An 18,361-nucleotide genomic window follows, 5' to 3' on the forward strand; every position below is an offset into this window, starting at 1 on the left:
TTCAGAAACGTCTTCTCAAAATTATTTTTTCAAGGTCAAAATAGTCAATTTTGTTAAAAAAATAAACACAATGTTATTTTAAAAAAAACTAAACCCTAATTTAATTAATTTTAATCGTAAACCCTAAACCTTAATTTTATTTATTTTAAAACCCTAGAACCCTAATTTACTTAATTCATTTAAAAATCATAAACCCTAATTCAAATAATTTTTATAAAACAACACTAAATCTTGATTTATTTTAAAAATCTACTAAAATTTTAAACCTAACTTTTTTTTAAATAACCACTAAACTCTAACTTATTTTAGCAAAACTCTAACACTAAAACCCCTAAAAAGCCTAGGGACTAAACATGAAAATATCCCTAAATATAAAAACATAGAGCAAAGTTCACCCATGGGGGAGCGCTTTGTGCCACGTCAGCAAAACGCATCCACGTAGGAGCGATTTGTTGACGTGGCACAATGCTTTGCTAGAAATTTCCCCCTGAAACGTGGCCTCGTAGGCGCATTTTGCCAAAACTGGCCCTTTTCCGTAAATAATGCTTTAATTGGCCCATTTTCGTAATTTTGTTTGGGAATGGGCCTTTTTCGATAAATCGATCGTGATTCCTATTACAAAAAGTTCAAAAAGTTAACGTTAAACAAAATGTTGCCTATTTTATCCTTGTTACCAGCTCTTTTGTACTTCAATTAATTTTTTTTTGGTTATATATTTTTAGGATCAAATTAAGTAAAAAAATAAATTATTTGAACTAATTAATAATATTTTCTTGACCTCAATAGTTAACATTACTAAATACTCCTATCCTAGTAGATGATACTTTAAAATTATTATTTTTAAATATTTTATTGAATGATGTTTTTTTACTGATGATTAGAATAATTAATATTAACTATTTCAACTATGTAATTATAAAAATAAGAACAAATAATGAGAATTCTAAATTTGAGTATTTTGAAAGAAACCAAAAACCAGCTTTAAAATACCATAATTTAAAATTCTTTAAAATGATAAAGTTTGCCATCTAGACCATGATATGAGTAGAACGAGGTGATTTTTCAAAATTTATTATAAAACTTCAATCATTTTAGTCTATATAAATCCACTAACATTAAATAAAAAAACTCAACATATAATATTGTTATATACTTATGATTTCCAACTTGAATATTATATAAGGTCCTGGTCGTCTATCCGCAACCTAATTAGACCCTACCAGATGGATGCGTGCAAGCCTTACAGTAAGAAGTCTGCAAGGGTAGCTCATAGTCTGAGCTCGCACATGCCAAGGGGTGCTCGCAAGGGATCTCACGATTTCAGCTCGCATATACCTAAGGAGTTACACGTGTCCAACATACATAGAGTCTACTAAGAACATCAATTCCATAAACAATAACCATGTATATAAATATTCGATTGTCCTTTTCAATGGGACATAACGAAAAAGTACTTAATAATTGGTGTGGTAAGCGTGGACAGATTTTCGACCAGTAGATTTTTTTCAGTTTGAGAAAAAACCTTTCATAGAAATTACAATGGCTCACCCAAATGACAACTTCCCCATCAATCTTTCATTTGGACAAGCTAGAGCCTCGAGTTCTAGCAGTCAAGCTAACGAAGCAGACTTGTTCGTCGACTAGTTCACCGATCGACCGGAGAACTTCGATAGTCCAACTTATCAGGGATTTTTTGGTCTATTAGACTTGAACATATCCTCTGTTCATGGGCTACCACTCCTTTCTATCCAGGAAACATCGCCACAATAGTTTCTTACTCTTCAAGAGCAGATGAGGTTAATAAAAGAATAGATGGCTGTATAGGATGCACAGTTCGAGTAGTAGTAGACTTTTCAACAGGAGTTACTAACGCAGAATGAAAAGTTACGAAGGAAGGTATATTCTAACAACTCTAATTTCCATGATAATATGAATGCGTAGGATGAAGGTCCAGGCATGCATGTCAGAGAATGACAGAGCGAGATGGATAAGTTGCAATGAGATGTGAGGGCATTGCACCCTGAGTCTCAATACATGGATTGGCTTTTCTATTCTAACAATCCATTAGCCTATAAAATAGTGGCAATGAACTTGCCACGTGATTTTAATGTCCTAAAGGACATGTTCGAAAGGAGGAGAGACCCACGAGCCCACCTGATATAATATAGTGATTATATGAATATGCTGGGAGCATCGAATTCTGCAAAGTGCAAGGCTTTTTCCACGACACGTAAAGCAAGTACGAAGGATTGGTACTTGTCCATTCCTTAGGGATCAGTTTGAAGTTTCTCCCAGTTGGGCGAGATGTTCTTAGGAAGATTTAGGGCCCACAAGGCAATCATGAGCACGTCTATGGGGTTGATGTCTGTGAAACAGAGAGAAGGTGAGTTACCCAAGATTATGTGAAGTGGTTTCATGCGATAAATTTGAACATAAAGAACTTAGAAGATTAGTGGGTTATCAATGATTTCATCATAGGGGTACAGAATGACCATGTGTAGTATTCCTTTCCTGATAATAGGCCCTAGAGTTGGGCAGACCTGTATGAGCGAGCCCACAAGTCTGTAGAACCATAGGAGATTAAAAAGGCATCACGTGACACCTTTCAAAGGGAAGACAAAAAGTTTAGGAATTGAAAGAGAGCTTGTAATAGGCAAGGCCCCCTAATCAGTCGTTATGAGCATAAGGTAATATGTAGCAGATAGCACAAATGTAAATTGATTCTTTTAAGGCTCCTTAGAGGTCTCAAGCAAAAAAAAACCAAGAAATACATTCCTTAGAGCAGGTTTGATGTTTAAACTCCTTTGAATGCTACCCATACTTACATTCTGAACCAAGTAAAGAGTCTTGGCATCCTACCCAAACCATCTCTAATGAGGCATAGCACAAGAAGGGCAAACTCAAAAGATAGATGTGCCTTCCGCAGTGATGTTGGAAAACAAGACTGAAGACTGTTTCACTTTAAGGGATGCTATCAAGCAGATAGTGAAAAATAGTGAACTCACTGAATTTATCGATCAAGGTGTTGCCCAACAGGGACAGAGTTTGCGTGATGATCCTAAGGGTAAGTTAAAGGTACCATCCATGTGGTTGTAGGTACAAATGAAGACTAGGTAGGTTTTAGTGAAAAGAGGAAAGCTCATATGAGAAGTGTGATGTCTGTCAGCGCCCTTAGTAGGTCATGTCAACTGGGAAGATGGAGTGTTGAATTTGGTAATGATGATGAATAGTTAGTCTAAAACAAAGAGGGTAACTATCTGATGGTTGTTTTTGCGACAATCGCATGTTCTGAGGTTAAAAGGATACTCGTAGACATTGGGAGTGTAATAGAGGTGCTATCTTGGGAAGTGTATCAAAAAATGGGGTTAAAAAAGCAAACTTTTTCCAAAGTAAGCCAGTTGTTTGGTTTTACGAACCATCCAGTCGAGGTAAAGGGCTCTATCATTTTGCCAGTTACCTTAGGGGTGGCGAGCACACGACTACAGAATATGTTCAGTTTTTTGTTGCAGACCATCCCATGGCATACAATGCTATTTTTGAGCACCCAATAATGAGGATGTAAAAAATGGTAGTTACAACATTTTGCATGAAGATCAAGTTCCCAACAAGGATAGGGGTCGGGTTATTGTGATTGAATCAATGAACTGTGAGGCAATGCCATATGTTATCTATTAAACAAGCGCAAGAGCTCGTATCTAGAAGACATATATGCTAGTGAAAAATATGCTAGGGGTAGACCCCTAGGTGATTGTCCACAAGTTGAATGTACTTCTAGAGGCAAAAATGGTTAAGCAGAAGAAGAGGAAGTTCACTTCGCAGGTAGTGGAAGCAATAAGGCTGGAGGTAGCTAAATTGTTATCAGCGAGTTTTATCAGGGAAGTCAAGTATCCAGATTAGGTCTCGAATGTGGTTAAGGTAAAGAAAGCAAATGAAAAATGAAGAATGTGTATTGATTTCACCAACCTCATTAAGACGTGCCCTAAGGATAGTTTCCCTTTACTTTCGGTTGAACCTTTGGTTGATGCCTTTGTAGGTCACATGTTCATGAGCTTCATGAGCACTTTTTTAGGTTATAACCTGATATTTTGGATCAATATGACCTGTAAAAAAATAGTTTTCATCATCGAGGAATGGTTTTTCTGCTATCAAGTCATGCCTTTTGGTCTCAAGAAAAAAATTAGGGTCTATGTGGATGACATGTTACTTAAAAGTGCATCTATAGAAGACCATGTACGAAACTTATCGGAAGCTTTCATTGTTTTGAGAGCCCACAACATAAAGTTGAATCCTGAAAAGTATGCTTTCAGTGTACGGGCTGGCAGATTCTTGGGCTTCATGATTTCGAGAAAGGGAATAGAGATGAACCCGGAGAAGATCTGTGCGATCTTGAAATGCCTCCTCCATGAATAATAAAAGATATTCAGTACCTCATAGGTAGAGTCATGGTACTCAACAGGTTCATCACAAAGATGTCAGATAAATGCCTCCATTTCTTCAAAGCTTTGAGAACCTCATTTTCATGGACCAAGGAATGTTAGGCAGCCTTTGAAGAGCTAAAGTTATACCTTACCTCCCCACCGCTTCAAAAGTCACAACGAGTGGAGAAACCCTCTATCTATATTTGGCTATCTCGGAGGAGAAAGTTGCCAAGTGTTAGTTAGAGCAGTGCATGTTCACCAATTTCCAATGTACTACATCAACAAGGTATTCTAGAACGACGAACTGAGGTACTCAAAAATAGAAAAGTGTATTTTTACTTTGATTGTTGTAGCTCACAAATTGCGTCCATACTTCCAGGCTCATCCAGTTGTTATTATGATTAATCAACCTATGAAGGAAGTAATATCCAAAGCCGACACCTCAGGAAGGGTAACAAAATGGAGTATCAAATTGGCTGAGTTTAGAGTGGAGTTTAGCTCGAGAATAACGATAAAGGGGCAAGTATTGGCTGACTTCATGGTGGATTGTTCTTTCTAGAAGCCTATTAGCCCAGTAGGTAACACACCTTATAACCTGAAATACTGGATAATGAACATTTTATGAAGTTAAATGTGTATGTTATTTACAATTTTATGTAAACATTGGTAAACATCAACAATTTAGATTGTTATTTCTATAATGATACATGATGAGTTCGTACTTTATTCTAAGATCTCTTTTCCACTTGTTATACACAACCTAGTAGTTAGCCCACCTTAGAAGGGTTCATATACAACTGATAGTTTGAAAAGTTGGATAGTTTGAAAAGTTGGTTAGTTTATGTTGACGGCATCGCAGCCAAGGCAGGGTCAGGAGCAAGAGTACTCATGATTGATCCTAGTGGCAATGAATAACATTATAGAAAATATTTTGGGTTTTAAACATCCAACAACACTGTAAAATATAAAGCTTTGATATCAAGACTGCAACTAGGACTCCAACTAAGAGTGAAAGATCTAGTCATCCACATAGATTCACAGTTGGTGGTGAAGCAAATGAACCGTGAGCACGAGGTAAGGAAGCAATGTCAAAAAAATATCATTTAGTTGCAACCTAATTGCTTGTAGGATTTGATAAAGTCGAAATAAAGCAACTTCCAAAGAGTGACAATAGGCGTGCAGATGCTTTATCCAAACTAGCATCATCTATTGTCATTGAGCAAAGAGGGAAAATCCTGCTCGAGTACAGAGATACCTTCAGTTATGATGCGCCACAAGTTATGTGCATAGATCAGGAGGAGACATGGATGATTCCCATAGTTTGCACACTTCAGGGCACATATGATAATCTAGACAATAAGGAGCTTGCAAAGCTACAACGCAAGGCTACGAGGTATGTCATTATCGCAAACTACAAATATCTAAAAAATTCCTAATAGATGAATTAGATATTTGAACATTGTGTAGATAGTTGTTGAATCGTTCAATTACATGATAAATTAAGATAATTTATTTTGTCCTACAATTACTAGGTATACCATTTTAGATAGTATACTATATAGAAAGGGGTTTTCGTATTCACTGTTGCGATGTTTATCATCATTTGAGGTTGAGAATGTGATGTGAGAAATTCATGAAGGTATCTTTGATGGTCATTTGAGAGGAAGGCTACTTGCCCATAAAAATTTCAAATAAGGGTATTATTGGCTTACAGTTCAAAAAGATGCACATCAGTTAGTTCACACATGTGACTCTTGCCAGAGATATACCAAGATACAACGACAGCCAACAGAGCCTCTCCAGGTTATGTCAAGCCTTTGGCCATTCGTGATCTGAGGAATTGATATCCATGGTCCGTTTCCAATAGCCATGACACAGAAGAAGTTTATAGTGATGGTTGTGAATCATTTCACCAAGTGGATTGAAGCTGAAGCTTTAACAACCATTACGGAGAAACAGATGGAATCTTTCCTCTAGAAGTCAATTGTCTATTGGTTTGGTATACCTCGTTTGATCATTAGAAATAATGGCATACAATTTCAGGGAAATTTCAAAAACTTCTGTATTGATCTTCAAATAACTTTGGCTCAGAGTTCAGTTAAAATGCCACAAGCGAATGGTCAAGTAGAAACGATGAACAAGAAAATTTTAACGGCCTTGAAAACAAAAGTTAGTCAAGCCAAAGGTGATTGGTTGGAAGAGCTACTAAGAATTTTATGGGCTCTGCGAACTTCGCGCTATGCGTGACAGGAGAAACAACTTTTTCCCTTGTTTATGGCATAGAGACAGCAATTCCCGCAGAGATTGGCATATGATCGTACAGAACCATACCTTTTGATGAAGGTGCCAACCAGGAGGCTATCAAGCTCATCCTTGATATGGTCGATGAATTCAGAGAAGCAAAGAAAATTAAGAATGCAGCATATGCTGAATAAGTAGCTAGCTACTACAATTCTAAGGTTAAGAATAAGCAGTTCTAAGTAGGCGATCTTGTCTTAAGAAATATTGGGGCTAGTTTTCCAGCTTCACAGTAAAAGAAAATGGCTCTGAGTTGGGAATGGCCATACAAGGTCATAGAAAAGATTGGCTATGAAACGTATAAGTTATCAAATATGGAAGGCATGGTTCTGCCACGAACATGGAATGCCTATCACCTCGAAAAGTACTATGTATAATTTCTTACTCTTTGAATAAAAGTATTTTCCTTATAAACACTTGTACTTAGTATTATATAAAGGTTTCTCGGTTTATGACCGCAACCTCCAAAACTAGCTAGTGGACCTACACTCCCAACCATTGTTCTAAGAGCTCGTAAAGTCAAGCTCGAAACTCCAACACAGCTAGCAGGCCTACTCTCCCAGCTAGTGTTATAAAGGTTTGCCAATTTATAATCGCAACCTCTAAAAATAACTAGTGGACTTATGCTCCCAGCTAGTATTCTAAGAGCTTGCAGAATAAAGCTCACAGCTCCAACATAGCTAACGGATCTATGCACCTAGCTAATGTTATAATGGTTTTCCAATTTATAATCGCAACCTTTAAAAACAATTAGTGGACCCACGCTCCTAGTTAGTATTTTAAGAGCTCGCAACTCCAACACAGCTAGCAGACCTACGCTTCTAGCTGATGTTATAAAGGTTTGCCGGTTTACAATTGCAACCTCCAAAAATAGCTAGCTGACCTATGCTCCCAGCTAGTATTCTAAAAGCTCGCAGAGTTAAGCTTGCAGCTCCAACACAGCTAACGAACCTACACTCCTAGCTGATGTTATAAAGGTTTTTCGGTTTATGATCGCAACCTCCAAAAATAGCTAGCGGACCTATGCTCCCAACTGGTATTCTAAGAGCTTGTAGAGTTAAGCTTGCAGCTCTTACATAGGTAGTGAACGTATGCTCCCAGCTTATGTTATAAAGGTTTTCCAGTTTATGATTGCAACCTCCAAAAACAGCTAGTAGACCTACGCTCCTAACTAATATTCTAAGAGCTCGAAGAGTTAAACTATCAGCTATAACACAAGTAGCAAACTTACGTTCCTAACTTACAGCATAAGGGGTAGTAAATTTAAGCCCGTACCTCTAATGTAGTTAATGGTTCAAATTGTACTAAGTCGCTTAATGATTTTTGGGAAGGAATTTTGAAATCCACCCAAGTTCAGAACTTGCTTAAGTTCAAAATATCCTTAAGTTCAAATTTTGCTTAAGCCCAAAATTTGTTGAAAGTTCAAAATTTGCTTAAGTTCAAGATTGGATTAAATTCAAAAATTGCTTGAGTTCGTAGAAAGATGAGATGCCATAACACTAATAAGTAAACTTGAAATTTTTTAATATTTAATTTTTTTTCATTCAAATAATAAGAAAGGTAATGCATGTTTACAACCGATTAAGGTATATTCTCTCCCCTTTCAAGATCGTTAGTGATATCATCTTCCCTCTCTCCTCTCTCTACAACTTTCATGTTTTTAGCAGGCACAACGATGGTATTGTTATTGTTATCAGTAGGTACAATGTTTAGCTTAGCAAAACCCTCGTTAGGGTAAAAATCTTTCGAGTTCTTCCATTTAGATGAGAACTCATCCCAAGTAGCTCCCAATGGGAGGCGAACATCAAAACAAAGTTTATTCATATCAACCTCGTAGAGGGGGTTGAAGTCAACTCTACGAGCATCAGAAAGGCCAACCATAACTTGAGTATGCAGAAGTATGTTTAACTTAAGTTCAATAGCGAGATTGCTCAGAGTTTCTAGGGTCTCCTTCTTGAATTTTTGTAAGGCTTCTACTTGTTTTTGGTTTGACCTCGCCATCATAGCCTCATGTTTTGTAAATATTTGGTTCACAGTTGCCTTGTGCTCTTTATTAGTTCTCCTCAGCATAGTGTCTAAGGCCTCATTTCTCTCCCTTTCATCCATGACCTCACAAGATAATTCATCATTTTTTACTTATGCAGCCTCCAATTTCCCAGCGAGCTCTTTATTTTACTTGTAGAGCGCATTTCATTTTCTTCCATCATCTTAAGATATTGCTTGTCAGGGCTCTCCAATATTCCTCCAAGCTACTTCTAATTAGCCTCTGCCCCACCAACACTTTCATCAAGGCCCAAACTCATCATGGTGACCTCATCCAGGTGAGCTTGCAGAGAGGAATTGAGTTTCAATAAAAGAGACTTTTGCAAACCATTAGATGACTCAGCGTCACGCATTCACCTTTTTGCAGTTTTTGGCATAGAAGCTTTCCACTTCTCAATCATACTGTACAATTCCCTCGTGCTCAAACACCCGTGACCTGGGAGTAGCTCGCCATCATCTCAATAGATGGCTCATTAATAGGAGATAAAGGGGGATGAGAAATAACAAGAGGAATAGAATGGGGAGAACTACCACAAACAATGATTGCCACAGACGGTGAGCTCGTCAAGGGAGAAGTAGAAGTAGTGGCCATCATAACATAGGGCCCAGCATAATTTGCCCTCCTTTTACAAAAATACTCTAGCCTTCTACTATTTACCTCATCTAAACTACTGATAACCACGTTAATAGCCCTCACATCTGTTTTGCGCTATTTGCACATTTCCCTTAGAGAAGCTCGTAGGTTCATAGCTTCGTTAATTTCTCAGGATACACTAGTAGTTTCCTTAAAGTCGCTTCTAGAACTGCGAACTATGCTTGGACCACCAACAATTTTAGTATCACAAGAGTAGTTATCAAATTAATATTAGTATCAGTTTCTTCCCGCGATGAGACCACCAAAATCTAGGGGCGAGGTTTCATCCTACAGTAACAATAAAAGAAGTTCTTGGGTTCCTCTTTGAATCTTGTCAAGATTAGTTGTTGACATCTTTGACTACGTAGGGCCATGTCCATTTTTCAGGGTCCGAACCTAATGCCTCAAAAACTTCACTATTGTCACCTTGCCTACACCCATTGGGGCTAAGGCTCTCTAAACAATATCGAAACAAGTTTCTTGTAACACTCCTAACCCGTATCCGTCGCCGAAATAGGGTTACAGAGTATTACCAAAGTTTACAAAATAATTACAGATAATTCGTGTTAAATACTGTTCATTTCCAAAACTAGTCATATTGTCCCTTGAATCCCTTGAGGCCCATTATAAACATTGGAATCAAGTCGGGACTAAATTGGGAACTTTGGAAATTTTTCACAAAATTTCACAATTTCTCTAATATAAAGGGGTCACACGCTCATGTGTATAGGCCATGTGGCTCACACGGTCAAGCGACACACTATATCCTTGGCGTGTGGAGTATGAAATAGATCATACGGTCGTGTCCTCAGCCTGTGTAACTCTCTGACTTGCAAAACATTAAGGTACAAGTTTCACACGGCTAAGACACATGTCCGTGTTCTAAGCCATGTAGCACATACAGCTGAGACACACGCCCGTGTCTCTGCCCTGTGCCAAATTCTGAGCATTCTGTTTCTAAATTTTAGGATGCAAGGGACATACGGCCAAACCACATGCCCATGTGCCAAGCTGTGTGTCACACACAATCAAGGCACACGCCTATGTGTCTACCCGTGTAGACAAAATAAAGCTATTTTCTAGCTTTATTTCTCACGCGAACTTTGCCAATGACCTATACCAAGACTTTCATTCATATACCAACCAATTCAAGCATCATAACCAAGTTAATTCTAAACATCTAACATGGTACAACATTACATGCATTCGTGTTTATAATCTTACCCTTTGTGAACATACATGTTAACATAATTTAATCAACCACACTAAGCACAAGGATATTCACCATGGTGTAACCTTATAATTTTACCAAAAAAAAAATCTTTACTAACCATTCCAATGGCTAGATTACAATTAGCCATTTATGTGCCAATATGGCCAAGTAACCTATACATGCCATTATAACCATAATTAATTTTCCGTATGTACCGAAATGGGCCGATGGATAGTGCGAGTGATCTCCGCCAAGCTTTCAATCCAATGAGCTTCCGATTTACTATAAAATAGGGAAATAAAACTAAATAAGCATATAATGCTTAGTAAGTTCGTATAACATGGTACTTAGCTTACCATTCATTCTATTTCAAGATAAACATGTAAAAGACATTCAATCAATTTGATCCCAAGTCCTACATATATCCTCATTGCCCTTGTTAGTCACATTCCGCAATATCATCAAGAAACATATATGGGATCTACAACAATCAGATTTCTAGACACGTATGCTTTCTACATCACATATTCATTTAACATGTATAAATCATATCTTTAAATTACAAGTATATTTTCATAATAATTCATCTCGAGTTCAGATTATTTCATGTTAGAACTTTACTCATATTATTTGAAATATCAATGTGACACAAGTAGTACACTCAAGGTGTACAAATCTATAATCAAGGATGAACATATTCATCAAATAAATTCCATGTACAAATATCATCATTTCATATTTCCATATATCAATTATCATGTATCATCATTTTCATGTATTTCAGGCAGATACGTGTAATAACTCATTTCTTATTCATATATTCTCTTGTCAGGATTTTTCTCATTGAATTTATTTGAAATATCGATGGATACACAGGTAGTACACTCGAGGTGTACAAATCAGGATCTGTCAACTCATATTCAGAGGTACCCTATTAGGGAAAATAACAAAGGAGCACACTCTCGAGCCACATATCAAGATAGTTAGATGAGCCATGTAACATGACACTTATCCAGGCTAAACAGGAAACTCATAAGAGTTTTACTGAGGAAGCTCATAGAGCTTATCAGATATCTCCGAAAAGATAGTATCAAGGAGCACCAGATAAGGTAACAGGAAGTTCAAGCGAGCCATGTTAGGAAGCTTATAAGAGCCTATATCAGGACGCTCACGTAGAGCTGCGTTTGTGTCCACATTATATGCTGGATCAGAATTGATTGAATTATGTAACAGGACGCTCACAAAGAGCTGCGGTAGTGTGCAACACATGCAAAACCACTACGAATCAAGATGCTCGCAAGAACTATTTATCAGTATGCTCGAGAGGGCTATATTAGGATTACTCGTCTGAGCTAAATCCCACTCGCAACATATGCAGGACCTTAATATTAATACAGGAAAATACTGTATCCATCAACTTTCATTTATTCAAATGGGATTTAACATTTTTCAGGCATTATTAGGCATGTGATTATTTCATACATTTATAATATTCATAGAATTCAAATAAACACATTTCAAATTCATTTCAAGCATAAAAATAACATTTTTATCATTCATCATTTATCGGGCATTATCATTTATTTCAGGCATTATCACTTATCGGGCTTTGTCAGATATATTTTCAATGTCATATATATGTGACATTTATACAATTCACAAAAACAACATTTAATTCAAGCATATAAATATACACAATTTAGTTACAAAAACTTACCTCGACAAATGTTTGTGTACGTAAAATCTACTAATCTGACCTTTTTCTCTTTTCTTCATTCTAACTCCGAATTTGGTCTATCTGGATCTAATTTGGCCAAGAAAGCTTGCTTTATCTTTCCTAGGGTTTCCATGCAAAATATTCGGGGAAGATGATGATAAATGATGATATTTTGTTATTTAATTAATTTATCATTTTTAATTATTTTGATTTCCAATTTAGTCATTAACCTTTTTCTAATTTTCCATGGATGAATCATCCAAAAATATCTACTAACTTTTAATTAATGGTCTAATTATCATATAAGGACCTCCACTTTAAAGTTCTATAGGCTATTTAATCCTTTTAGCTCTTAGAACTCAACTTGTGCACTTTGTGCAATTTGGTCCTTTATCAAATTAAACACGTAATCGATAAAATTTCTTTACAAAATTTTCATAAAATATTATTATCTACTATATATCATAAAATAGTATTAAAATAATTTTTTTCGGACTCGAATCTATGGTCCTGAAACCATTGTTCGAATTTTTATCAAAAATTGGCTGTACCATTCCTCACGGCTATAATATCTTCGATAACCAGCGAACTGCCAACGCGAAGCCTTTCTAGGTGGGCTAAACTACCATCTGTCCTAACGGTTCGCTTGACTGAGCACATGTCTCTATTCGGTGTAAACCACTTTATGGGAAAATCAAATCTGCCGGCAAGCTTACATCTCACCCTAATATATTTTCCTAAATTCATTCGAATATTAGGACATCGATTTGAAATTATAGTCTTGGTTTTATTACGAGGAGAAAAAAAATAGAAGCCTGACAAATTCCTCTGGTTTTGGGCCTTTAATAGATATAAGCTTTGGAAAACCGCGAGTTGTGGTACTTCATTACGTCGACAACAATCGATAAAATAAGCCACTGTGATCCACCAGGAGAACCCACAGAGTAGACAATGAGCAATCTGGTACTCTTGAAGGAGATGACAGAATAACGAATGTAAGGGCAAGTAGAACCCGACTTCTAGAGCATGGATGGGTAGCAAGAAGCTGTTGTCACTAGTATCAATAAGCCTGTGTAGCCCATCAGGAATGGAGAATTCATAAGCAAAATTAAGGTTTTGAATCCCCTGTGCGCCCAAAGCTCGACTCATTTCTTTTTCTTTTGTAGTGAAATGAAGAAGTTAGCTTTTACAAAGATTTTCAAAAGCACGCTTTCGTGGTGGGTAATGGGGAATTATTCGACCATTAGCCCCTTCATTCTCGACATATTTCTGATGTAGAAAAAGAAGAAAAAAAAGATAGAAGAAAGTTAAAATCTAAGACGAGGATGTTACCAAGATTTACCTTGAAGAAAGCTTCAATCGAGCCTGGTTGTAAAAAATGTTAAAATTGTAAGTTTAGGGTTTCAAAAACCCCTTTAAGGAAGTTTCTCTTCCCCGTATTTTGACGGTTCAAATAACCGAGGAGTGCTAACAGTTAGATACAAATAGGTGCGATTGACTCGTACAAGTGGCGAAGTTAACGTCATGTTCCAGTGGTCACTGCGTATTCTGCAAGCTGTATAAATCGAAGTGATGGCTCTAAGGAGTGTCACTTAATAGCCCTCCTTAAACCCAATAGGGGGGCTAGATTGTTATATACTTATGATCTCCAACCCGAAAACCAGATAAGGTCCGGGTTGCCTACCTGCGACTAGGCTAGGCCTTACCAGATTGATGCGTGCAAGCTTTAGAGTATGAAGTCAGCAAGGAGAGCTCGCGGTCTCAGCTCTCATATACCCAAGGAGTTACACATGTCCAACATGCATAGAGTTTACTAAAACCGTCAATTCTATGAACAGTAACCATGTATATAAATAATCGATTGTCCTCTTTAATGCGACACAACGAAAATAATACTCAACAAATATTTATTTGATTTAAAATTTAATATGTTTTATGTTATTAAATATATTTCTGTGCGTGTATCCACATTTTAATTGTCAATATCATTATTTCTTTTATTGTTAGTTTATGAAATTTCAATAACTTATTTTTTTTTTTAAAAATCCAAACAAAATAATTATAAATATTAGTATTTTTAAAGCATGCATTTTAAAAATTATAATTTAAAAAAATTAAAAATTTTAAAAATTTGATGCAAGGATTTGGATTTTTTTAGGAAGAAATGGATTTTTGGGCTAGATTTGAGATTCAATGGGCTTTCGTGAACACTACTATTATATTTTTCTTGATAAACTAATTTAAAATTGATGTCAACTCGTTCGCAGCTGTTTCTTCCCTGTTTCTCCGATCCCCATCCATGTCAGAAGCTGAACAAGCCAATTCCCCAAAGCCTCCTCCAGTAAACTATCTTTTTTCTCTTCATTTATCTTAAATTCTGTGTATTTTTCTTTTCCATGTATATATGTTTAAGTTCATGCATGTCGACAAATGCTGCCGCTGGTGGGGGGATGGCAATTATCTCCTATAACTGTGAAATTGATTCGAAAATTTGAATTTTGATGCTAGTTTATCAATGGGTTTTGTTAATACACTACATGTTCCATAAAAAACACGATTTTTTATGCTGATTTTACTTTCCGGAAGCAGTCAAATCGATTATCATTTATTTATTTGTGTTCGAATGTGTAGTATTTAGAGGTTTTATGCAAAAGTTCCGGCAAGAAAACCCGGTTTGCAGCCGGCACTAAGGCCGGATTTGCAGTGTCATTGATAAATAGAAAGTTGGGTATCGGAGCTCCGGTTGCCTTGCATATTGAATCCTTTAGAGAAGGGGAGGAACCCATTATTTTTGGCCCTGATGCTGTTCTTGTGAATTATGGCAATGGTTGGAATTTGCAAACTGTTAATGAAATGGATTTTCCTGGTACTTGACTTCTTATCAGATTAAAGTATAATTATGCTTTTGGGTGTTGGGATTGTGTAGGTTCTCATTTGCTTACATCCTTGTCCGTGTTTCCTGTTTAGGCATTGGAAAAGGCAAACATGTTCGGGGATTTCCGACACAGCTCCCTAATGGAAAGGTAATAACATCCTCTAGCATTTCCTTTAATGTATGTTGTCAAGCGGTTTTCAGATTGAACAATTGTCAGGATGATTTGATTAATGTTTTCATGACAAAGAAGAAATAAAATTTTGTAAGCATTACATGCCTCCGCTGAGCTGCTTTACGTCTTCAGTTGCATATCTGCAGTTCTAAGACTAGTTTGGAATTATAGTGGTTGTGTCATTACATGGATGAAGTGTTGTAAAAAGGGAATGCCAATTTGAAAACCTTCCTTTTTGAGGTGCTATTTCCTCATGATCTAGTTGCCGTTACTGGAAATTAGTAATGAGAAATCAATTTTGTTTCAAAGTTTTTAATATTTTCAAATAACCATACAAATTCATATAATTTTCAACAAATATATGCTTATTATAAACATCAAACTAGATTATATTTTTAACAATAAAAATCTGGATTTACGTAAGTCATTTTATTGTTTCAACTCTCTAGTACATGTTCATCTCATATTCTTGATTGATATATATTTTATTTGTTCACTTTAATAGAATTTTGATGTCTCTCTTGGCTAACATGTTTTATTATATTTTTTTTCATTCTTAACAGAACGTTGATCTCACTAATTCTCGCAAAATGGTTTCAAAACCAGGAATAAGTTTTCTTTACATTGCAAAAGTCTTGTTAGCTTTTGTTTTGATGTTTATGTTGGCGGGAGTTTTCATGTTGGCTCTTGACAATCTTCCTAAACTAATTTTACTCTTTAACTCTTCCATGTAACTATGTCAGATTTGAAAAAAGTTATATTTGATTTTTATTAAAAGCAATTAATGCTTGAGCATTTGTAAATTAGATATATGTAATTGCAAAAACTGTTAAAGAATTTACTTTTATACTGCTCTTAGTATAAAAAATAAAAAATCTCATGATTCAGTTATACTTTGGTTCAAATAATAGCATCTGGTTTGGTGATTTTAATTTGCTCTTATCATCTTTCTCTTAATTAATGGCTATTTATGTTATCATTTTCGTTGTTGCAGTTAGGCTTTTTTTTTTTCAACTAACACCATCGACTTATTCTTTTCATCTTTTCTAAGTTTAAATTGAGTTAAAAAAAGTCTTGTCTTGTCTTTCTTTTCTTTTTTTTTGTTTATTTTTTGGGTTTTTTTTTTTAAATTTTATTGACTTGATTTTTATTTATTATTTGTTGTGTTTTTTTGGATGAGTTTTGATTTTGTGTTATTGCTTAGAAGGTAGTTTTAGATGGTGAGATAAAATATAATATTTTGAGGTGGTGAGATAAAGCGTATTTAGGCAATGGGGGGAGTTGTTGTAATAAAAATTTTTAGGTGGTGAGATTATGCTTGAGGATAGTTTTGATTGTTGGTAAAATATTATAGTAATGGTTAGATAATAACAAGGTTGATGTTTAGAGGCTGAAGGTAATGATAGTGTAGGATAATAGAGAGGTGTTTGAGTAGAAAATATTATGGCTTTACTAATTAATGAGAATGGTAAGAGATCATATAAGAAAATTTGGAGGATAGAGAATTCAGGATATGAAGTTTAGATAGTTTAGATTTGATATTTAGGGGAATTGAGAAATAATTAAAGTGACTAGGTTTGTGTTAGCCATCTAGGTGTTTTGCAGTCTAAGTACAACTTTTGATCTTTCTCAAATAGGCACTCTCTAGCTTCTAGGTTTAGACAAACACAACAAAAGAGTACACCTAAGCACACAAGAGAGTTGGGAGAATGTTGGAAGTGTTGTTATTCTTAAGCTAGCTTCAATTATAAATGAGGGAGGGTGTCTTTCTTTATATAGCCAAGGCCTTTTGATTGAACGATTGAAATTGATTCCAATGGACAATCAAGATCATATTTCTAGAAGAATCTATGCAATTCTATACAAGTCTTTACATTTTTAGAGTATTCTAGACCTTTAGAAAGGCTCTACTCGATTCCATAAGGTTTTGGCATCTTTTATAGACTTTTGGACCCTTTTGGGGCTTTTAGAGTCTTATCATATGCTTTAGAGACTTTTGGGATGTTTTAGGAACCTTTGGACTCTTTCTTGCACATGCACCATTCCGAACTTGTTGTTGCTAAGGGGGCCTCCTTAGGCCCTTAATGGCCTTTAACTACATTTGGAGGCTTTTGCCAACACTAAGAGGGGCTTACTTCACACCCTTAGTGGGTTGTTCCGGAGAAGACTGCGGCATTCTCTTTTACTTGATCTAGTAATTTCCTTGTTGCTAATTGTTGCTAAGGGAGCTCCACACATTATTCCCTAAATTATTTCGACCTCTATGACATGAACAATACCTTTGAGGTCTTGACTTTAAGTGCTCTACCTGCAAATTGTCTTTGACCATATCTTATCTCGATGGAACTCTCGCTCTTGGTCCTATTGTTCATTCACTTTTTGCACTTTTCCATTACACGCTTGCATAAGAGGGGTCAAACTTCACCATTTGTCTCGATGTAGCACTCTCCCTTGGTGCTCAATTAACCTTCGCCTTTTGGAACCCTAAAATGGTACCTAGTCTAAACACTCAACTTCTTGTGGTGCATAACTTTTATGGCTCTAATCACGCCAAGCCTCCCTACTCGAGGCTTTGAATTACTATCGCTACCATCATCTTTTGATTCACTCAAAAATTTAATGGATAACAATTTGGCTTTGGTGGGGCAATCTCGCACCTTATGGGGGCCTTCACACAAGAAGTAGCTAAGGGGCTTCCTCTCGCCCGTGTCTTGATTAACTGCTTTGGACCTTCCCTTCTCATGTTAGGGCTTCATTGTAATGTCTTCAAATTTTCGTTGTTGATAACAACATTATTTTAAGATATGAATAGTAAATTTCGAAAATACTAGTAACTCCAGAATAAATTGCATTTGAAAGCTTTAAATAATGCCTTGGAATTATGTGAAATCAGTAAAGGGACTAAACTGGAAATTTATTTTGTGCCTAGTTGGAATTGTTGGAGGCTTTAAAGAGATATTACACCATGATAAAATGAAATTGACCATTAGA

The 18,361-nt window shown here is 36.1% G+C and overlaps 1 protein-coding gene across 1 annotated transcript; it reads left to right on the forward strand.

Moving 5' to 3' along the window:
• Positions 1-14,513: 14,513 nt before the first annotated feature.
• Positions 14,514-16,261, forward strand: LOC107891229 (uncharacterized). Its single transcript, XM_016815961.2, has 4 exons — positions 14,514-14,664; positions 14,955-15,189; positions 15,291-15,346; positions 15,934-16,261. The coding sequence occupies exons 1-4, from the start codon at positions 14,623-14,625 to the stop codon at positions 16,102-16,104; spliced, it is 504 nt and encodes a 167-aa protein (XP_016671450.1). The 5' UTR covers positions 14,514-14,622; the 3' UTR covers positions 16,105-16,261.
• Positions 16,262-18,361: the final 2,100 nt, after the last annotated feature.

Source organism: Gossypium hirsutum, chromosome A11, assembly GCF_007990345.1.
Source record: "Gossypium hirsutum isolate 1008001.06 chromosome A11, Gossypium_hirsutum_v2.1, whole genome shotgun sequence".
In the NCBI taxonomy this organism is placed as follows: Eukaryota; Viridiplantae; Streptophyta; class Magnoliopsida; order Malvales; family Malvaceae; genus Gossypium; species Gossypium hirsutum.